The sequence below is a fragment of the Ctenopharyngodon idella genome, chromosome 1 (genome assembly GCF_019924925.1).
Source record: "Ctenopharyngodon idella isolate HZGC_01 chromosome 1, HZGC01, whole genome shotgun sequence".
Lineage (NCBI taxonomy): Eukaryota > Metazoa > Chordata > Actinopteri > Cypriniformes > Xenocyprididae > Ctenopharyngodon > Ctenopharyngodon idella.
In genome coordinates this window covers 17,512,893-17,536,892 of record NC_067220.1, presented here as the reverse complement: position 1 = coordinate 17,536,892, position 24,000 = coordinate 17,512,893, and the positions used below count along the sequence as shown (strand labels likewise).

The window sequence follows — 24,000 nt, the reverse complement described above, 5'->3', positions numbered from 1 at the left end:
ACCCACCATGCTGCCACTGAATAATATATTACTGTGTGTGTGTGTGTGTGTGTGTGTGTGTGTGTGTGTGTGTGTAATGCAGAAGGAGCCTTGGTAGAGTTTCGTTTAATGTGTGCACTACTTGCACTGTAAAAAATGTGTTACATGTGGCATATCCTCTAAATGAACTGGTTTTACCTTATGGTAATAATGGCACTTTCATAAAAAGTTTAACTTTTTATAGGATGGCATAATTTGTGCATATACATATAATATTTGTGATGATTTTTTTTTTTTTTTTAATTTAAGGAATGATGTCCAGTTTCTTAGACATATAGAATGAGACACTTTCTATTAATTTGTCATTGGCATTGTTTAAAAAACAGTACAAATGGTCTAAAAACCCCTCACACAATACTATTTTAATTTAAAAAAAATATTTAATACAAAAACATCTTCTTCTTTAACATGCACAGACCCCAAATAACAATTTGACAGACATTACTGGGACACATTTATAAAGTGGGACAACTAGTTATTTTAAATACAGAAATATTTAATTGTATATGTAATTAATAAAATGCATAATAATAATAATCTTATTATATTTACAAAATTAAATTCCATTTATTTTTCCTGGCTGCTGTCCTGGCCTTCTTCTCTTTGCTGTCTTTCTTATTATTATTAATAATAATAATAATAATGGTCCCACTTTATATTAGATGGCCTTAACTACTTACTTATGTACTTACATCAAAAATAAGTACAATGTACTTATTGTGTTCATATTATATTTTGCTGCTATTGAGGTGCAGATGGGTAAAGTTAGGGACAGGTTTGGTGGTATGGGTAGATTTAAGGGTGGGTCAACAGAGTAATTATAAATGTAGTTACAGAAATTAATTACAGATGTAATTACATGCAGCTTTTTTTTTAAAAAAAAAGAAAAACAAATATAAGTAATACAATGTAAAACATTTATGTACGCAATAAGTGCATTGCGTCAAATGATTGATTTAAATGTAAGTACATAGTAGTTAAGGTCGTCTAATATAAAGTGGGACCATAATAATAATAACTATTAATAAACATTATTATTATTACTAGCTAACAAGCCTTAAGCATGCATTTACATAACATATAGTCTTAATCCTCTAGAATGAATAGGGTTAGAAATAATATTTATTGGATGGTGAAACACAAATAGAATTTTTCCCCCTCTAATAAAATGACTTAAATACTGTCCCAATTGTTGTCAGTGTCAAGGCTGCATCAAAAAAGAAAATATTAATTTGAAAATGATTATATATTATATAACACATACTGTTCAAATGTGGTATCACAAGCTGCCAGGATGTCAGAACCTGTATTTCACCCCGTGGATTCTGGTTCATTGTAATTTTTCGTTAATAACTCCACATTCCTATATACTAGTAGGCCTACATTGGTAGCAGGTCAAACGGCAGCAATAATATTCTGAGATGCCTTTCAGTTCTACTCTGTACAAACTTTTCATCCAATTTAAGAGACTGATACAACAGTTCAATGCGGTGCTTTTGCCCTTGAGTGGCAGAGGTGACCTCAGCATCTCACATCACAGTTTGTGCTCCCCTGAGCCCGTGCGCTGATTGAAGTGTTCTGGTTGCCATGACTACTGAGAACCTGCGAGGGACCAATGCGCGGCGCTGCTCTCCATCTCACACATGAGCGCGCGGACTCTATAGGCTGTGCTATAAAATACTCCTCTTCCCTGAGAAACAAGCGAGGATTGGATTATGTCTGGATAAAGTCTCTATTAAGGACTAGCCCCTCTCGTTCGTGACGTGCTCATAAGCGCTCTCGCGCGCAAGCGTCGCGTCGTTTAGAGCATGCAAAACGAATGTGATCTTGCATTCCCATCTACTCCTCCTCCTCCTCTTACCGGAGCCGACACGGAGAGGTGTTTCGTCATGTGTAAAGAGACAGTTTTACCGCAATGCTATTCCAATAGCTCTCCAGCTCCGCACGAGAGCCACTGACCCAAGAGGAAAGGGTGGTGCCGCGCAGTGGCATAGTCCATGCGCGTTCACGTGTTTATCTCGAGTCGGCACAGCGGACAAGAGCCGAGCGGAGCAGGTGTGCGCTTTCAGTCTGGATTCAGACCTCCTCTCTCTCTCGTCTCTGACTTTGATGGACTTACATGCGGCGCGTTAGTGTGTAACTGCGGTGGATGACTCCATATGCGTGTTTATTACTCAGGGTAAGAAACGCTTGTTTCACGGCCACACATTGACTAAATCACAGTAGCGCAGATGGAATGAGCAGAGTTTGAGATTAAAGAGGGAGATTTTAGAGATGGATTTAATAAACAACATTTTAGACACAGATTTAAAAGACAAAGTACAGAAACAAGACAAATTTTAGAGACAAACGACAAATTAAAAACAGCAGTATATTAGACATGGTACCTATTTTAGATGCAGATTTCTGAGGCATGGCATTCCAAAGGCAGATTTCAGAGGCACAACATTTTAGAGTCAGTTTTCAAAGGCAGATATTAGTGATGGAGGCAGAGCATTTCAGATACATAATTCAGCTGCACATTCCAGAAGCTCATAATTCCAAATGGAGATTTCAGAACATTATAGAGCATTAAATAGAGACCGGTATAAGGGGCACAGCATGGACCCTTTAATGGAAAGACTACATGTAAAGCTAAGCTAAACTGTTTATGACCTGGTTGATGACCTCAAAACAAACTGTACAGCAATCAGATGTTGTAACACTTTTTCATCACCTATTTTTTTATTCTCTGCTGCTTCTCAGTTTGCAGTACATGGCGCTGGTACAGTAAGCACTGCTGCACATTTGGATGGTGCTGTATTCCAGCTTCCTTTTAAGATGTTTTGCTCTGTGATGTGTTGTAATAGTTGACCCAACAAGTGTAGTCAGAAGTATAGAATTGTGTCGGTTTTGTCCTAATTCCGATGCTTTGGCTTGTGATTTCAGTTTGTGCAGAGAGTGAAACTGATTACCTGTAACTCAATCTAGCATGACCTTCCACAACAACAAAGAGCACTTGTGTCCCAAAATCCTGCGCCAAGATCCTTTGGCTTAATTGATTAACATAACAATTAAGAGGCTTGTCATTACCAGATCATTAGTGAGGTCCAGTAAGCGGTGGAGGTAATGACCGATCTAAATATTTTGTAAAAAATATGTATTTTTGTACTTTTAATTATATTTTAATTTAAGTATTTACTTTTTAAAAAATATTTAAAGGGTTAGTTCACCCAAAAATGAAAATTCTGTCATTTATTACTCACCCTCATGTTGTTTCACACCGGTAAGACCTTCGTTCATCTTCGGAACACAAATTAAGATATTTTTGATAAAATCCGATGGCTCAGTGAGGCCTGCATTGCCAGCAAGATCGTTTCCTTTTTCAATGCCCAGAAAGGTACTAAAAACATATTTAAAACAGTTCATGTGAGTACAGTGGTTCAACCTTAATATTATAAAGCGACAAGAATACTTTTTGTGCGCCAAAAAAAAAAAAAAAAATAGCGACTTTATTCAACAATATAGTGATGGGCGATTTCAAAATACTGCTTCATGAAGCTTCTAAGCTTTACGAATCTTTTGTTTCGAATCAGTGGTTCGGAGTGCGTATCAAACTGCCAAAGTCACGTGAACTATTAAAATTTCAAAACACTTATGACGTAACGAAGCCTTGTTTACTGAAATCACGTGATTTTTGTGCTCTGAACCACTGATTCGAAACAAAAGATTCATAAAGCTTCGAAGCTTCACGAAGCAGTGTTTTGAAATCGCCCATCACTGGATATTGTTGAATAAAGTCGTTATTTTGTTTTTTGGCGCACAAAAAGTATTCTCGTCACTTTATAATATTAAGGTTGAACCTCTGTAGTCACATGAACTGTTTTAAATATGTTTTTAGTACCTTTCTGGGCATTGAAAAAGGAAATGGAGCAATGGCAATGGAACCTCACAGATTTTATCAAAAATATCTTAATTTGTGTTCTGAAGATGAACAAAGGTCTTACGTGTGTGGAACGACATGAGGGTGAGTAATTAATGAGAGAATTTTCATTTTTGGGTGAACTAACCCTTTAATGTTTTATTTCTAGAAACCTGTTTCCTTTAATAGTAGTATCTTCAAATTGTGTATGTACTGATGAACTCACTGCAGAAGTCAGATTAAATTTCTTGTTTAAATGGTGATGTTTCAATAGTCAAATCTGATGAGCTGACTATGGCCTAGGGACAGGATGTTAATGTGTCAGGACACAGAGAATAGAGGTGCTTTAATATCTTGTGAACTAGATCTGTGTGATATTGTATAGGATGATGTAATGACGGTAAAGGGGCTATTTGGATTTCTTTCCCTCTCTATCTCTTGATATCTGTATTACGCATTCATTTAAATACTGCTCTTGTGGGAGATTAACTAGCAGGGAAATGTCATGCCAGATCACACCATTGACCTCACACTGAGAGATGTGTGTGTGCTCAGCAATGGAACAGTTCCAGAATTATGCAATCAATCAAATGTAAAGATTTTCAATACATTAACTTAAATAACTTTTATATAAAGATGCTTAATTGCAATCCTAGTTGTCTAGTCTTGTCTAGTCTAGCCTAGTGGCTGCCTTTCTGAAGTATCTAGAACACATGAAACTGAAAGGTTTCGATCACTGCGTTACCAGAATTAAGGGGTCAAAAGCAGCTCGGGAGGGAAATTCCTGAGGCAAATGAACTTCTCTCTGAAGTTACTTAACTTTAATTCTTCATCATTCATATTTAATGCAGGCTTTATGGCTTATTCTCAAAGTTTATGAACTCAGTGTGTGCCTTATATAAAACTGCCCTAAATTGGCATGTTCAATAAGAGTATAATCTGCAGGACTGCGTAGACCAGAACTTCCATAAGACAGACAGACACATGCAGTGTCTGTGTCAAAAAGGTGTGAAGTGCTAAAGAAAGCATCTCTGTGAACCCAACGCTGAGTGTTTGTGTGATGAGATCTGCATGCCTGAAGCCAAGGTGCCTGTGTACATGTTTAATGTTACTGGGTAGAGATCCCTAGAATAGTGCCAGATAAATTGCAGATTACTCTTTATAGGCCCACAGTATCTGTAGGACTGAGAAGCATATTCAGTGGAGATAAGGGAAATGCTCCGATCACTACTTTCAGACAAACCTGGGCCCTGCATGCTGATAATAATTGATCTTGACTCTTAAGAGCTTTCTTATGCAAGGTTATGAATGCATTTTATATGAGCAGATTATTTCCATTTAATATAGATTTAATTCATTTAAATAAAATAAAATTGTATTATTTTAATTTAAACTAAAATAAACATGTTCAGATTTAAACTAAATATTAACAAACATATCCTGGCATTGTACACTGCATAAACTCTAAGCATCACAACCTCAAATACATTAATTTTGCAGTCACATGCAGGTGTCCGTCACATTATGATGCACTTAGCAACTGAAGAGTACTTGATATGGTGATTTTAAGTGCTACTTACTTTAAGCTATGATGCTTTTGGGAAACAGGCCATAAAACTAAGATGATTTTATGGTTTCTACTACACTTACAATGATTTTGGTAAATATGGTCCATAGCATTCAGATTTTTGGTTAGATGTTTGGTTGAATATTCCATTTATCATCTCCATATACTGCTGCCATATATAGGGCATATGGCAATACAGTAGCAGTGACTGCTGTATCGACCCACAGATATATGATTATACATGTGTTTACTCAACAGCAATGCTTTTTATAACCTCTCACTTGCCGTGTCAGGAATGTTTAGCTCGTATTCACTGTGATAATGGATTGAGTGTTGAGATGGGTCAACAGAGGTAATGTCTATCCATTCCCTCCACTGTGTTTGAACATAAGTTTGTTTAATTGTAGACATTTAATAGTGTATGTGTAAATGTTTGTCTGTTAGCATTTGTAATAGTTCAAATGAGGTAATGGAAGCACTCATGTGTGATTCCCTTGTGAAAACAGGGATACGTTCGTTCAGTTCAATTAATTTTTAAATATAATTTTTAATTTACGCATACACCATACACATTTAGACTGATATTTACATTTTAAGAACTTTTTTGCTGGCCATAAAACACAAGTCCAGTAATGGTATTTGTAGTGGTCTTTTGCACCACCTTGTATTCAGCATTTTGCTGCATATAGCTTATGTTTTGGCAATATTTTTCTTTGGAGATTTAAGAATGCTGTGTCAGAGTATCGTGTTCTCTGGTGAACTGATGATGTAAATTAAATAACATAAATCAGTGGGTTAGGATCAGCTTTCCTCTTAGCCATACTTTGTTGTCTTTTATCGGTTTAATCTCTTCTCTAAAACAGCTCTCTTTTGTATTATTCCTGACTGTAGTTTTATCAGGCTACTGGAACATTTTCTCACCATTACATCATTGTTGTGCGTAGTATCAGTTCGCAGCTTGTTGCGATATCACAGTCATCCCTGGCATGTACAGGACCTTTGATCTCGTCCTTTTTCATCCAGCTGACCAGCCAGCAGGCCGTTGTATCAGAGGTCGTGTCATGCATCACTTCAGACTAAACTCACACACCGACACACTTACAGACGTCTGATTCTCTACACCTCACATTGACTGATCATATAAATATTTTTAGTTTTGCTAAAAAAGTTTTTGAATTGTATTAAATGTTTCATTAAATCAGTTGTGCCATGACCAGGGAAAAAACAGCAAATTAGGCAACAAAACTGAAATCATTCTCCATCATTGTTTGAAATGATTAAGCAAATGAGGTTTAGAGTGGATTTAAGTTAACTTCACATGCATAATTATTACATCTAATTATAGAATCCTATGAGATATGTTACATAACCTTAAATGTCAGTTTGGTACCACAACATCAGACCTTAGAATAAGGAGCACTTTAATATAGTTGTTGAACTTAAGATTCTAGAACTCAAGATATTAATGTCAAAATTCATTATATATTTGTTACCATTGTTTAGTTGATGTTTATTGCATAATTTTAGTGTGTTGTTGTGTGTATGACACTATGCACCATCTACAGTACTGACCACAGTTTATGGAAAGATAAAGAATTCTGATTCATCATTATGGTGGTTATTAGTACTGTCGGGAGTATGCTTTTTTCCATTGCATTTGTTCCTGTCTTGACCTAGGCTGCCTCCAAAAACGTAGCTGCCTCACTGCCCTATAGACAATGACTTTTCAGGCAGCGTTTGCGCACGAAGGTACCTCACAAAACTGATTTCGGACAGACTTCTGAGGCAGTGTAACAGTTTAATGATCTACAGCAAAATAGAGCGAGCTTTGGTGAGAACTAAACAAATATGTAATTACTACAGTAGTAATTTCTCATTAGAAATGACATCAGAAGTAGAAGACATTGGTCAAATATGTACATTTACACACAAACTGACCAGAAAACATAACTTTCAGATGCCATCTTTCTGTCACTGAATGGAACACATAGGATTGTGGGATATCAAAGGCAGCGAAGGATACATCTATGCTGCCTTTAAAAATTGATCAGATGAAGCTATATCAAGAGACAGAAAGTAAAGCTTACATTGGATTCGGATGTGCCTTGATGCCTTTTTGGAATGCGTCCTCCGAAGGCAGCATTTTTAAGTTTTCAGATGCAGCCCTAGTTCCTAGTCTGTTTCATTCAGTTCACCTGTTGTTCATTAATTAACTCATTAGTTCCCTTGTTTAGTTCTGGTATAAGTACTCCCTGTTTTTTTTCAGTCCTTTGTCCTGTCTTATCAGTATTATACAGTGTTTCCTGTGCTTTGCTTTTTTCATTGTTGGATTAAAGACTATTTCCTGGTATTCTCCTTCATCATGCGCTTCCTTGCAAGAGCCACAAGGAAGCGCTTCCCCTCTTTTTAAATTTCATTTTTTCATCACCGTGGACCTCCCCGCAGTACAGCTTCTCTGCGTGGAGCAGGGAGACCATCCACTGGAAGAATACACCCAGGACTTTTTAGATCTAGCATGCCAAACGGACAGCTTGCTTTGTTTATTTATTTTTTACTCAAGCCTGAGCAAGCAGTCTAAGGCACGCCTTCCAGTGGACAGTCCCAAGGAGGATTTCACCGTGTTCGTGGAGTAGGTGCTGATGAACAACGATTTGCCGTTCATCATCTGCCCCGCGGAGCCCACCAGCCTCACTCCACCTGACCCAGAGCCCAGTCAGCCTTCACCCCGCCAGAAGGAGCTACAGCCAGACTCCACCGTAGACATGGAGCCTGAGCCTGCTGCGGATAATGTGCCAGCGAGCCCAACTGAACTGTACACTGCCCCGTAGCCAGAGCCCAATGGCGCATCTGACCAGGTGTGTGAGTCGGCAACAACGCCCATCCCCGAGGGAGTTCTGGTGGAATTCGAAGGCATGGATGGAAGCCCCGCACTGGTAGAACTTATGCCACTGTAAAGAACTTATACCTGGCCTCTGGTAGTTTTTTGATGGACTTTGAGGAGGATATTTCCCAGTTTTTCCTAACCCCGCTGGTCCCGCCCAGTATGAACTCTCCAGTACCCCTGCTGGTTCTGCCCATCCTCATGTCGCCTGTGCTCCTTGTGATCCCTCCCAGCCTCCTTATCCCACCATCTCTACCAGAGCCAGCCAAGTCCCCGGCTTCACCTTGGCATGGGGATTCCTGTCTCTGCCTCCAGCCATAGAGCCCCGGACTCCAACTCGGTCCTTCGACTCATTGGCTCCGCCTTGGCCCAATGCTCCCTCAGCTCCACCGTGGCCTGTCATCCCCTCAGCTCCAACAGGCTTCCTCGTCCACCCATCTCTGCTTAGGTCAGACATCACCTTGGTTCCACCACTGGATTCTAGGCTGCCGTTGCACCTCTGCCCTCCATCCCTTCGGCTTCACTGGGCTCCACCTTCCCTCCGGCTCAAATGCTGTCCTTGGTCGTACTGGCTCCACTGCAGTCTTCCGGATCCCCACCTCCGCCTCAGTGCTATGAGCCGTCAGCTTTGCCTTAGAACTCTGGACCTGCAGTGTTACCCTGGGTCTCTGTCTCTTCGGCTCCGTCTGGGTCTCCACCTTGGCCAGCTTTGTCACAGGAGATCGTACCCTTCGTTCCTTCGCCCAAGTCTCCACAATGACTCCTCCTTACTGCAACTCCGTTCTGGAACATTGCGTTGGCTGTGGCCTGGGTCATCATCTGGCCCCTTCTGCTCCTGGCTCCTCCCTCCTCTCCCCCATGGACTGTTTTGTTTGCACTGGACTGTTTTTCTCTCGTGTTCCACACCCCCCTCCAGAGCCCCCGCCCTCCCTCCTCACTTAGACTTTGTCTGTTTCATTCAGTTCACCTGTCTGTTAATTAACTCATTAGTTCCCTCCTTTAGTTCTGGTATAAGTACTCCCTGTTCAGTTCTTTGTCCTGTCTCGTCAGTATTAAGAGGTTGTTTCCTGTGTTTTGCTTTCATTGTTGGGTTAATGACTATTTCCTGGTATTCTCATTCGTCGTGCGCTTTCTTGCAACAGCCACCCATGACAAGAACATTTTAAGTTGGTATATTAAGCATATATTTAATAAATTGATAAAGTGATATAAAATACAGTCACCTGTCAGCAAAGGGTTGCAATAAAAACGGAAAATAAAGGAAGGATCTAATTGCATGCAGTTCTTTAATCAAAACAAACTCAAAATTACACTATACAGGAATGCATGAAACAAATCGTGAGAAACAGTACAGCCAGTTATGAGAGATCTCTCTCCTCTCATAACTGAAAAAAACACAGGTCTATATATACACAGGGAACTATAGGGCCTGAACAAGATAATTAACAAGACACAGGTGTACCACATAAGGGCAAAAACACTATTGCAACAGATGAACAAAGACATTAAGCTGAACAGAACACAGTGCAAAACCAAATTATAGTCCAACTAAAACACAGGCAAAATGTGACATCACCAAAATATCTTTAATGCCAAAAACATTGTTACCATATTTTTTTACAGTGAATTTTTTTAACAGCTGCTTTTCATTTTTTTTTGTAATAAAAAAAAAAAAAAAAAAATATATATATATATATATTTTTTTTTTTTTTACTTTTTTTTTACAACACAAATGTACACATATTAGCCTGAATTCTTCATTGGCAGACAACATTTTGATGTGGTGATGTATGTCTCTTAAATGCTAGGTCAGTAGATAAGGCATGCACATTTCTAAAACTGCCCTGTTGTACATTAGAGTCTCTCTTTGGGACCATAATTTAAATGTGAAGCAAAATCGCTTGACACTTTAAGGTGCTTTATGGCTTGTTAAATTTCCCTGAGGTCATTGATCCGCTTACAGCGGATGTGAAGAGGTTGGGTCACTGATTCAGACATGACAGGTGTAGCCATGCAGACCCCAGAGGGGAACTTTCTATCCAACTACCAAAATAGACCTATCTGATCTCTCCCTTTTTCTCTCTCACCACACCTATCTTTTGCTGTCTAACTCTCCTGTCTCCCCAGAGTGGTGCTCTGCTCTGGATGGTAAGACTTGACAAGCCTGAATACAGAAAAAAAAAAAGAAAAAGAAAAAAACTAATTAAAATAAAGAATCAAAGCGGTTCAAGACAAGCAGAAAAGTGCCATGCTGACATTTCCCTGACTTTTGAATAAGTGCCAGAGTGGAATTTATATGACGATAGGATCATGCTCGTTCTCCGTGTCTCTGTCTCTTTCTATTCCCCCCATGTCTTACTTTCTCTTATTGTTGTGCTGATCGTGCATCTTTACTTGAGTGGAATGGTATTGTCTCTTCATGTATCTGACTACATCTCTATTATGACAAAAAAACTGACAGATCACAGTAAAGTATTGCGGCATAAACAGAGCAGCTAGTATATGGTGATTTTTGGATTAGATCCGTTAATATTATGTCAGAATCAAGGAAAGAGATGTTCTCTGTTCTTAAACCTATGAAGCACCTACAAAGGCACTTCCCACAGATCAATTGTTCCAAATAATGTACATCTTAATTATGCTGCCTCCTAAGATACCTTGTTTTAGCCCAATTCTAAGGGTCGATTCTTAGATAATCCAGTAATGCTGATTATATAAAACTTATATTTGTGTTGTGTATATTATGTTTCAATCTGGTATTTGTTATATTATTGTAATTTATTATCATTCACTTAATCCAAATAGTTTTACCATTTACTGCACTTACTTATAGCGCCTAATGAATCGGATGTCTCGTACATTCACAGGAAATGGTGTACTTCCGCATTGGAAAATATCGGATAGGCCTACTAGTATTATGTTGTTAGCTTAGTAATATGTTCTATTGAATATTATTGTCGAGTTGTCTATGCGGAGCACTATTTGAGTTGCTGCCTATGTAGAGCATTCTAACTTGAACACTATGAGTTTCCATGACACTTGGATGCTGTTAGAAGGTAGCTGCCTATGTAGCTTGGATGTTGAAAAAATAATTATCTTTACACTTTCACTGAGTCATTGAAGTCAGACTTAAAGAGCAAGTACACCTTTTAATGGAAAATGTTCAGAGATGTGACTGGTGAGTAGGTCAGCACAGTGCAAGTCATATTGCTGCAAAAGCTGCAGTAAGTCTCCCAGGGAGTATATGCAGCAATCCAGTCTGTGCTGCTGTATGTAAGAGGAAGTCTATGCTCATACAGCAACTGAACACACTTGTCAGAATTGTTTCAGGGAGCTTCTATTACACAAAAGCTATGTTTCCATCCAAAGTTGCAAATTTAACTTGTGCACAAAATCAGAATATTGCATAAATCATTTGAGAAATAAAGTACTGTTTCTATCCCATGGGTTAAAGAGAACAAAATCATCACTTCCTGGGAAACTGGTGGAAAATTTCTGTAATAAAAAATGGAAGTTGCTGCAATTGGAGAAGCCAGCTCTTTTTTCGTAAATCATGAACGATTTGCACCTCAGAGCGGGCAGATACACATTAAACACAATAAATACTGTCATGTTATCTTGCATTGGAGGCGGATGCCTGATGTTATGGGAGATAATTATACCCAACTCTTTGAATGACAGACTTTGGCTCAGGCATTTCAGAATGACCAAATCAACATTTTAGATACTGTGCAATAACATTGGTTTGCTGGTTAGTCCAGTTATCCAATCACATCCTCTGCTGGGTTTTTTGTTGCACATCGAGTGATTTATTTGGTAAATGTGTGTCCATTGTAGTTTATGTGCATGCATCCTATTGGATAAAAAATATTAGCCTCAACTTATGCACGTTTTTAGAATTTTTGTATGGAAACATAGCTAATGAGTGTGACAAGCTTTTTAACACCACAAAGACTAAAATTGCCATTTTAAAGGAACATCTAAAGTGCATCTTTAGTCTTTGTATTTCTTTCTTTCTTTTCTATTTTCTTTCTTTCTTTCTTTCTTTCTGTAGATTACAGAAAAACAATGCGTCAAAACAAGGTTGTGGTTCCAGCCCAACACGTTCCTAGAAATAGAACATAATAAGTCAGCCTGCATTTTAGACCAGAGACGTCAAACAAAACCAAAAGACTTTTTTAAAATAAATCTGCCCATATGTGAAAATTCTTTCATTTTATGAGATAAACTATATTTGTTTGCATGCACTGTTAATTGTTTAGATATTTACCATTTGTTCCCATAAAGTAATATTATTATTATTATTTAATTTTGGCCTTCATTCATGAAATGCGGGGAGAACTAATTGCTGCATAAATCAGTCTGTTCTAACATTGTCACATTCAGTTTAACAAAACAATGTAAAACTGAGAATGTTTTGCAAACTTTCTCGAAAGTCCATTGGGAGCACAAAATGCTAAGGATGAGGGCTGTCTGTGTCTATAGTCTTATTTCTGTGTGCATGTATGTTCTGGAATGTCACCTTGACCTCATCACCCCTAAAGTACATAGAAAGTGAGATCTTTGATAGCATTATACACACACAAACACACGTGCACACCTGCACCCAATATCTAATACAGCATCCTGTTCTCTCTCAGGAACAGGTGGAATTCTGCCATTTTTAATGATTTTTCTGATCTAAAAAAAAACAAAACAACAACAACAACAAAAAAAAAAAAACCTTGGTAACCTACACCAACATATTTTTTGACTTTCTCTGTGTTTGTGTAGTAGAGATATAGTAAATGGGAAGGATGTGTGTACCGGCTCTTTATGTGTATTTTCCCTCTCTTCCTCATTCCTCTGTTTGTGTGTGATTTGTTTAAGCTGTGTGGCTCTCACCACAACAAAGGCCTCAAAAGGGAACACAGTGAGTTTGAGTTTCAGTGGTCTGGGAATACTTAGAAACCTGGCCAAACAGGGCATGCAGGCGCACACACACAAACACACACACACACACACACACACCTAAACACACACACACACCTAAACACACACACACAGGTTTGTTTTGCTATCAAAGTGAGGACATTCCATAGGCGTAATGGTTTTTATACTGTACAAACTGTACATTCTATCCCCCTACACTACCCCTACCCCTAAACCTACCCATCACAGAAAACATTATGCATTTTTACATTTTTAATAAAACATTGTTTAGTATGTTTTTAAAGCTATTTTAAATATGAGGACTCATGAAATGTCCTCAAATTTCATGTTTACGTCATAATACCAGTGTAATATGTCATTATACAAATTTGTCATAAATCACAAAAATACGTGCACATGCACACACACACACACACACACACATGCACACACACATAAATATATATATATATATATATATATATATATATATATATACACACTATACCGTTCAAAAGTACTGGTAATTCAGTAATTTTTCTGAAAGAATGCATTTAATTAATTCAAATTATATATATATATGCCTGCCTTTACGTGCACATGAACTTTAATGACATCCCATTCTTAATCCGTAGGGTTTAATATGGAGTTGGCCCACCCTTTGCAGCTATAACAGCCTCAACTCTTCTGGGAAGGCTTTCCACAAGGTTTAGGAGTGTGTTTATGGGAATTTTTGACCATTCTTCTAGAAGCGCATTTGTGAGGTCAGGCACTGATGTTGGTGAGAAGGCCTGGCTCGCAGTCTCCGCTCTAATTCATCCCAAAGGTGTTCTATCGGGTTGAGGTCAGGACTCTGTGCAGGCCAGTCAAGTTCCTCCACACCAAACTCGCTCATCCATGTCTTTATGGACCTTGCTTTGTGCACTGGTGTGCAGTCATGTTGGAACAGGAAGGGGCCATCCCCAAACTGTTCCCACAAAGTTGGGAGTATGAAATTGTCCAAAATCTCTTGGTATGCTGAAGCATTAAGAGTTCCTTTCACTGGAACTAAGGGGCCATGCCCAACCCCTGAAAAACAACCCCACACCATAATCCCCCCTCCACCAAACTTTACACTTGGCACAATGCAGTCAAGCAAGTACCGTTCTCCTGACAACCGCCAAACCCAGACTCGTCCATCAGATTGCCAGACAGAGAAGCATGATTCGTCACTCCAGAGAACACGTCTCCACTGCTCTAGAGTCCAGTGGTGGCGTGCTTTACACCACTGCATCTGACGCTTTGCATTGCACTTGGTGATGTAAGGTTTGGATGCAGCTGCTCAGCCATGGAAACCCATTCCATGAAGCTCTCTACGCACTGTTCTTGAGCTTATCTGAAGGCCACACAAAGTTTGAAGGTCTGTAGCTCTTGACTCTGCAGAAAGTTGGCGACTTCTGCGCACTGTGCGCTCTGTGATTTTACGTGGATCATGTGACACTGAAGACTGGAGTAATGGCTGCTGAAAATTCAGCTTTGCCATCATGGGAATAAACTACATTGTAAAATATATTAAAATAGATAACACTTATTTTAAATTGTTTTAATATTTCATAAAATTTACTGTATTATGGATCAAATAAATGCAGCCTGGGTGAGCATAAGAACTTCTTTAAAACAAAATTTAAAAATCTTACCGACCCCAAACTTTTGAACGGTAGTTAAGTATTATCAGTTTAATCAAAAGTATGCCCTCCAAACACTTGTAGAAATGTATTTTTGTAGATGATTGAGCATGCTTTTCAGACAGGACAGAGGTGCAGGGCTTTATATTTAGACTCATCGTATCAGTGGAATTTGGACTGGAGTGGCTGGGTGACGTTATTCATAGACTGAAGTATGATGGATGGATTGCAGGTGATTCTGTTCAGGCTTCCTCTGTTTACCCATTTTACTATGATCGAAGTTAAGCATGTGATGGCTCCAGTGACTGTTCGGACTTTCCCATCTAAAGTAAGTTTCTAAAGGAGTGTTTGTGTACATAGTACAAAGATGAGAAGACAACAAAATATTTCACACCTTTGTGTTTTGCCAAAGCAGGAACACTGTATTGCATGTTTTTCAGAGTAAATGCTATTTGTTATGAACTGATCTCCATGCAATCATTATGTATTTCATAAATTTGACCTTTTGGATTCATAGAAATTGCACTTAAAGAGATAACCAAAGCATCATGTTGTCCATATGACTCTTACGATGCACTATTATTTAAAGCCATATTATAATAAACATAGATGGACACAGGAAATATAATGAATACTCGTGAGAATAGATGTGATTTGCACATAATTGTCTTTGAATGAGCAAAAGAGTTCTGTGTTTTAACAACAATCTACACATTTAGACTTTAGTCTGTGGAGTATTCTGTTTGGTGCTTGTGTGTGTTTTCTGTCTCCATGAGAAAACAACTTATAAATCATACCACAAAACCCATCCTGTGCATGTATGAATAAAAGAGATATTGTTCATGTTCCTTTCATAAGCCAAACTCTTATTGTCTTTCATGGTGCACACAAACCACAGCAATTAGTGCAATTAGCACTGAGCCCTAATGAAGTTTACGCTGTGGTGTGTATGTGTGTGAGGAATTGGTCTTTGTTAATATCGTGCACCGAAGGAACTCATTCATCTTACATAATACTGCATGCCACAGGCTCTCACTGAATTTCTCATTTCTCTGTCCTTGTGGTTTCTTCTGGTTAATCGCCCTTCGCTCTCTCTCTTTCCCTGTTTTCATCCTCTTCATATTCTGCTAAAATATATTAATTCCTTTTCCTCTACTGCATAATACAATTTTGCGAATTTTTTGTTTCACCAAATTAGATTTTCCAAAGCTCAGGTTCTACTTGTTTATGTGTCTCCTGTTTCTCTGTCTGACATGCTTTTGTTGTCCCCAAGCTCCCTAATTTCCCTTTTCCTCAAATCATCCCTTTTTTACCCTAGGCATGAATATTTTGTCAGCTCTGTGAGGAGTAACAGGTTATCATGATGAATATGTCATCATCAGGCCCTACATGCTCTGAGGAGATGCTGCATTACATAATCAAATCACCCTACAGTACAGTGGCTTCAAGAGTCCCTGCCATGTGTTGTCTGAGTATGCAAGAAAGTAGAAAATACAATGAAACACTGAGCAGATCTATTCTATTCTATTCTGTTCTATTCTATTCTATTCTGTAACAGATTTCAGATCTAAAATCCGATTGGGTAAGTATCATTCGAGCCAATCAAAGACATGCGTTATGTTAATTTGACCATCTTTAACATTAAGTGGCCTTTACACACATTTTACATTTGTAATCTAACACATTTAGGAGTGAAACAGGACATTCCATATCAAAAAATGTAGGACGTAACTTGATTGTATCCATTAGGAAAGTGGGCTGTACATTCTAGAATGGAATTGGAGAGGAAAATTCAGGTTTCAAAGGTAGAGTAAATTGTTATATTTTTTTATTACAAAGACAGTTTTTGTCCATTTGGAACATTGTGCACTGTTGAGAATTTGGAAATTGTTCACAATAATACCAGGGATGTGCATTAAGAAAGCCAATAGGGTCAATTTTGATTTCATATTGAGTTTTAGAAATTCGGATTTGCGCTGCGCCTAAAAGTAACTTTACAGTTGTAAAAACAATGTAAATCACAACTTTAAATGGTTATTCTATTCCCATATTTAGTTTAACACAGCAGCAGGGACAAAGACTGTAGCAGATCATTATTTTGGATTTAATTTATCTGAAAACACTCTTTTGGACCAGCAGTGTTTCATTAGCCTTTATGGTCTTGTTTTGTTTTGGAGATCATAAGGGTAAAGCTCCAGGGAAACAGAAGTGCCTGGTTGCAGTTAACTAGAATATCTGTGGTCAGTTGGGAAACCAAGAGAGCAATCTGGACCCAGCAACAGCAGCTGGTATTTAACCACCCAGAGTCTCCTCAAACTCCTTTTTGCAACTCCTGACACAACGTTTTTTAAGATATGAGGCTTTGACAAATATCCCAAAAATTATGTACCAAGCAAATATCTTGGCACTGTTTCAGAAGCTAGCTCCGAGACAAAACAAACTGAATTCTTCCTTATTTGGATAGATCTTGTGTTTGGAGGGAATCGAGACATGCTGTGTCTGCATTCAGATTTATATGGACATCTGATGGAAGGATACTGCCCTCAGAATTGAACTGAATTTGTATTTAAGTGCTTTTTGTTTGGTTGGTGACCGCCAAAATCGACTTAATGTGAAAATAATTGTAATGTAACTCACATCCAGAAATAGCTGCCTATTCTAAACTTATCAAAGAATGAAAACTGTACAGATAGGTGAGTCTGGTAGTTAAAGCGGTTTATCTACTGCTCTTTTCTTGTACAGCTTTAAATAGGAGCATACGCTCTCACACACACACTTATACACATGTGTGCACACATACTCTTAAGTGGTGACAGTCTGCGAGTGTGCCCGCCACAGTGGCCCTGACATGTCATGACCTTTTCCCTTAAAGAAAGAGTCACCTTATCTCCATCACATATTTTTTTTAAAGGTATTCCCTTTACATGTAAGTGCACTGCAAAAAGTCTTTACTTCGTCTGTATTCTGTCTTGTTTTCCAGGAAAAATCCTTTAAACATTCATTGAATTTTGTTGTTTTTTTAACTTTTTTCTTACTTAAATTTATTTAATATGAGTATAACACATGGACTGACTGTGATATATTTTATGAAGGTTTATTTCTGCATGCAAAATCTCTTTGTGGTTGTGGCTTTCACCAATGTAGGTTTTTCTATGTCTGTCACAGTAGCAGGGATCTGGATCATGTTCCAATCATATCGGTTAAAATAATATGAGGCTGCACCAAACTGAATTAAACTTGACTGATGGAGCTCTGTTTTATTTCACAGCGTTATTGCTTTCTGAGTTCCTCATGTAACCATACTGCCCTGTGTCACATAGTTAACCACATGATACGATAAATATAATCTACTGCATTATACCGTAAACCACATTGCGCTTTAAAAAAGAAAATAAATAATAAATCACTCTGCAGTACTGGAGTACTGCCAGCTGGAGTACTTTCTAGAATCATTTTGTCAATTTGCTCTAACATATTGTTTGTTTGATAATGGCTCGATTTCAATCACGATGAAATATATCTGGTAAAGTAAGCAATAAGGCAGTATTCCCTGTACACAACAATATTATGGGCACATTGTTCATTTTTCTGCCTCTAAACCTTCATTAAACAATAAACAGTGTCAGTTGTATTCATTGTTTGATCACCTGTATGGTAGCTTCTCCCATAATTCTTTGGAGGATATTATTCGGTTTATGTATGCTGATTTGGTGCTCTTAAAAAACATTTCTTATTATTATCGATGTTGAAAACAGTTCTGCTTCTTAATATTTTTGTGTAAACCTTTTTTCATGAATATTTTTGATGAATAGAAATTTCCTTTAGCAGAACAAGAATAAAAAGTTACTTTTTTAAGTTCCTTCCTTTAGCATTTAGCATTGTGTTATTAGCATTTAGCATTGTGTCCATAAAAAAAACACTGCTTTAGCATAAACTCAGTTGAAAAATCTGGTTTAGTTCAAAACATTAGCGTAGTTTACATGTTGTGTACTGTGCCAGACGCTTCACTGCACTAATAGGAAGTGGAATGTGGTTTGTGGCGTTACGGCTGAAGCCACTAATGAATCAGCATCTCTGACAGAGGGAGGCAGAGAGTCTGTGGTTTGGGCAGGGACGGAGCGTAAAGGATCTACAAAGAAGTTTTAGACACACACATTCGTTTGGGCATCCAATAGTACACTAATGACAACTTTTGTATAACTTTAGAAACCCACACGGCCTCCACATCTCTCTAATGGCACAAACACACACGCACAACAGCAAAACAATCTCTTATAGCTTCCTCCTCTCACTCCCACTAGTTTTAGATAGAATAGCTAATCTGGCTGAACATCAACATTCATTTTGTTGTTCCAGCTCAAGTTTGATTGCTGTCCTCCCCTGTTTTGCAGATTCTATCATCAAGTTATGCAGAGTTGATTTATTTAGCTGACTCAAATTCTCTGGCCCCTTTAAATCTGTCATGGTGGTTTAAAAATATTCCAAATCAAATTCTTTGGCGGTCGATGGTGGCCTATTCAGAGTGATTTTATTTATGCTTACAAGACACACACACACATTCACTCGTAGACATAGCAGATTTGTAATATATCACCGTTCTACATTTAACTCAACGGCTGTTATATACATGGGATAAAAAATGACCTTATTACACAGACATGCTCTCTGCCACCAGTTCTGTCATATAAAGATGATTAAATGTCACTGCTTATTAGGGGCCATTCTTTACTGTGCCCCTCAAGTAAATATCATCAATACAGGCCATGTTTGATTAAGTACATAACAGTCCTGAAGCATATTAAGAATTACAGGGCATTAATAGGTGCTAATACATACTTACAAATGCTGCCACATATTCTTAAATAATGATGAAACATTGCAAATGCATGAGGCTTAAAGGAATAATTCACCCAAAAATGGATGCAAAATGAAGATGATGTTAAAAAAGAAAGAATAGACATTTTTTACACAGAAAGCCACTAGTTAATTATTTTCATTTTTGAACAAACTATCTCTTTAATGGAGAGATTGATGGATGTATGTAAATGTATAAATAGCAAATAAATCTGTAGTGCTGCCAAATGTGAAATATTTTCTATCATGTGGTGCATATTGATGTTCTCATGGTTGTCGGAACCCCTCTGAATCAGCTGTCAGATCAGTTTACTGCAGTCACGAGCACGTTTTTGAGAAGCATGCCAGAAATTTATAATGGATTTCACGGTTTAAGATTGTGTTTTCTAACCTGTCATATTGCTTCCAATACTTTACTTTTCCAAGAGGTCTTGACAACACTGCTTTATCTAACTTTTCAGAATTAGACTTACAAAAATATACACTACCGGTCAAAAGTTTGGGGTCTGTAGGATTTTATTTATTTATTTATTGAAATAAATTAATACTTTTATTCAGCAAGAATGTATAAAATTGGTCAAAACTGACAGTAAAGACATATAATGCATAAAAAAAAAATTCTATTTAAAATAAATTCTGTTGTATTGAACTTTCTGTTCATTGAAGAATCCTATAAAAATATATCACGGTTTCCACGAAAATATTACAACTTTTAACTCTTTTTAACATTGTTAATAATAAGAACCATTATTAATAATTGTGTACCAATAATAAATGATGGTAATTGAGCACCAAATCAGCATATTAGAATTTTTTCTAAAGGAGCATGGTATATAAGTGACTTCTTACAAAGACATTGAAAAATTGTTGAACAGTAGTGTATATTTCATCATATGCTTCTGTGCGTATACAGCTGTTGTGACGCCTCCGGTCTGCCCATTGAAACATTATCCATGTACTGTCCTGTCACTGTATGCTGATATATAGTGCCGACATTCCAAAGGCAGTGTGAGTGTGTGGAAGAGAGAATTTAAGAGGCCATAAATGTGTGTGTTACCAATAACCAATGGAGAAGTGTGAAAGCCTGCATGCATATGCTGGGAAATGGAAAAGGATAACTTTATTAGAGTCTAAGTCATCTCAAGAAAACTGCAAACCAACACTCAAAGCTACTGACAAAATCTTTACTGAGCTGACTATGGCTATTTGTTCCACAAATCCATCTGAAATATCTTCCATCTGAGCCTTGTCAAACAATAGAGAATTACAGTATTCATGGGCAAGTGCACAGCCGTGGCAGCTTGTCTATTACATAACGGAAATGCCAGCTTAATTGCCCTTTAATACAAGCTGCAGATGGCATTGAATGTTTGTCACACTCAAGTACACCCAGAGGGCTTTGCACTAATATTGCCAGTAACTAATCAGGTGCTCTAAGCTGCAGCTGTGGATCAGAATAAAACATTTTGAGGCTGGATGGACAGGACTTGATTTTAGCCATTGGGAATTAGATTGTGTAAAGGTTGGAATTATATATACCACAATGAAATCAGGTGGAGGCTGGGAAGGAGTTGAAAAATAAGGAAAATTATTAGAAAATGTTATTGGTCAGAGTGCAATATGTTTGTCAGTTTTTATGGCGTTGATTCAGAGTCCATTTCACTAAAATATGAGTTTTCTGAATTATGAAACCCGATCTCATGAGGAGACATAAATATTTAAAATTTTGGTGAATTGGTTGTGTGAATTAGTACAATTTAAGTCGTACAATTTTTAGAAAAAACTAAGCCTGAAAACCAAACCTTCAGTGGGGTGTAAGCAGATCGTATGAAAATGTACAAATGTATTTTTACAAATTCATTTGAATTCGTTACTAATTCACCAAAATGTAAAATAGTTACGAATTTCCATGAGAGTGTTTTGGAAATAACACTTGGTAGTAAAATAGTAAACTGTTCTGGATAGTGTAGATGATCTTTAAATAGTCTGTGTTTTGCTTCCTTTTCATGATGACCCAGAGACTCATTCTTTTTAAAGAAGCACTACAGACTATTATAAGTGCTTTTAGTGTCTTTATTTTAGGCCCAACAAGTCGGGGAAGAAACTTCACACCATTAGCTCACGCAGCATGTTATGAAAATCCTTCTGTTCTTTTACTTTCTGCGTTAGTTTCAAGGTATTGGGGACGATTAAAATGGACATATAGCAACTAAGTGAATGCCATAGCTTCAGTTACTGAGACTCAAATAGTGTTGACAGTGTTTTCACTCCCTGAGTGTAACACATCTTTCTTGGTAAGTTATAAATCTGTCAGTGGCAAAGGGATATCTGACAACTGCATATTATTTTTATGTTTAAATGCTCTCTCTCTTATGCTCTCTCTATCTCTCTTTTCCATTATGTCTGGTCCTCGTTAGCCTCAGTGAACGAGAAACACATTATCAGTTATTGTAAGGAGTGTGTTTGGAAATCCTTGACTGTTGCTATTCGTAAGTGGAGTGACATTAATTTCCCAACATAATTTCTATCTGCTACTGTCTGCATTATCATGTTCCCGCTAACAAGGAACATTCTCAGAATTTTGGATAACGTTCCGGCAAGGTTCTTTCAAAGGTATGAACAAACGTTCTTCCATAGTAGCGTTCTTTCAAAGTTATTTGGTATTTAATAATGTTCTCAAAACATTAGCACAAAAACATTATCTGTAACCTTTGTTTTTTTCTGAAATGTTTTAGTTGAACGTTCATCTAATGTTTTTTCAATGTTATACTTGTTACTTTTGTATGTTCTCTGAACATTCTGAAACATTCCCATAATGATAAACATTCCCATGATAAAACGGAATGTTTCCTTAATGTTCGCATAACCAAGAAAAAATGTTTTTACCATTCAGAAAACATTTAAACATAACTTTGTTGGGAACATTAGCAAAATATTCTTACGAGCCGTTCACACAGAATGTGCTTTTCCATTCCACTGTGCTACTTTTTCATTGTTTTTCTCTGTAAACGCATGCTAGACGGACGTTTTGACCATTGTGCCTCGTGTCTTTTGCAGTGTTTTGTACGACACAGCATTCGAAAAATGCGGCACTCATGATAAAAGAAGTTCAACTTTAAAATAATTAATCTCTGGTCCTTGCATTTTTTCCCCATTCCACTGACCTGCTTTTTAACCGCAAAAATGTGTTCTTTGTGAACTGGCTCTTATAACATATTTTTTGTTATCTGGGCTAAAACATGTCCATTGAGCAACATTATTTAGTATTTATATGAGAGATACAAATGCTATGATTATCCCACCACACCTCATATTTGCAAATACTGATAGTGATGAGAGAGAGAGTGAAATATGTGTGTAGCACACGTAAAATTAACACATAGCAGGCACACCAAGTGCATTCCTGGTGTCCAGACTGTCTGGTGTCAGTCAGAGTATTACTACATGTGGGCACACACTGACGCCACCGTTTCTAGCTGTTGTCTGTCATGGATCCAAATTAAGGACTGTGTCTCCATTTGATACACATCAAACATGTTTAAAACAGAATATCTTCTATATCTGTCACACAGAATAAATATAACCTGTGCTAGTCATAGAACAACTAGGTAAAAACACATGGTCACCAAACAGTTTAGGCACTTCAGCACGCAGCAATGGGCGTTAAACAACATAGAGAGATCATGCTAATAAATTAGCATGCTAATTCATTTTTCAAAATAAGATTTACTTTTAGCATCTATTTAGATATAGAAGAATTGATTTTGAGATTAAAAATGGTTTAATGTGTTTTACAGGTGAAAGTGTCCTTTTTCAGAACACAGATCAGCGGAGATCATCATCATGAATACAGGTACTGTAAGTCCGTTATTAAAATACCTGCATAATTTCTTTGCCATTAGCGCATCATTGTTGTGCATTTGTAATCAGATTTTGTGTAAAAATGTCATAACATTTGGTAGTTTAATAAGATATTTTGTCAAGAAAGAGACCAGAAAGAGGTGCAGTAAGTGCCTCTGGTTCATACATCATATTTTAAATAAAAGGTCAAGCCAAGCACATTGCATTGTGGGATATGCTATAATATATACACAGTAAGCTCTGTTGTATACTGCTAAGTTTGGAAAATGTGGAGCAGGATTTCACAGATCGGTCTGCAAGTTTAAAACATCTAAATTACTCT

At 37.5% G+C, this 24,000-nt stretch overlaps 1 protein-coding gene across 7 annotated transcripts in view; it reads left to right on the top strand.

The window, feature by feature from the left end:
* Positions 1–1,079: 1,079 nt before the first annotated feature.
* sorbs2a (sorbin and SH3 domain containing 2a) overlaps positions 1,080–24,000 on the top strand; it is a 59,667-nt gene continuing 36,746 nt past the window's right edge. For 2 of the 7 annotated variants that reach the window (XM_051895049.1, XM_051895064.1), the window contains exons 1-2: positions 1,176–2,218; positions 23,615–23,670. In XM_051895049.1, coding sequence (XP_051751009.1) covers positions 23,661–23,670 — 10 coding nt within the window. In that variant the 5' untranslated portion in view covers positions 1,176–2,218; positions 23,615–23,660. Of the gene's footprint in view, positions 2,219–23,614; positions 23,671–24,000 lie in introns of all 7 variants that reach the window. The other 5 variants (XM_051895031.1, XM_051895039.1, XM_051895078.1 and 2 more) reach the window with 5 other exon arrangements.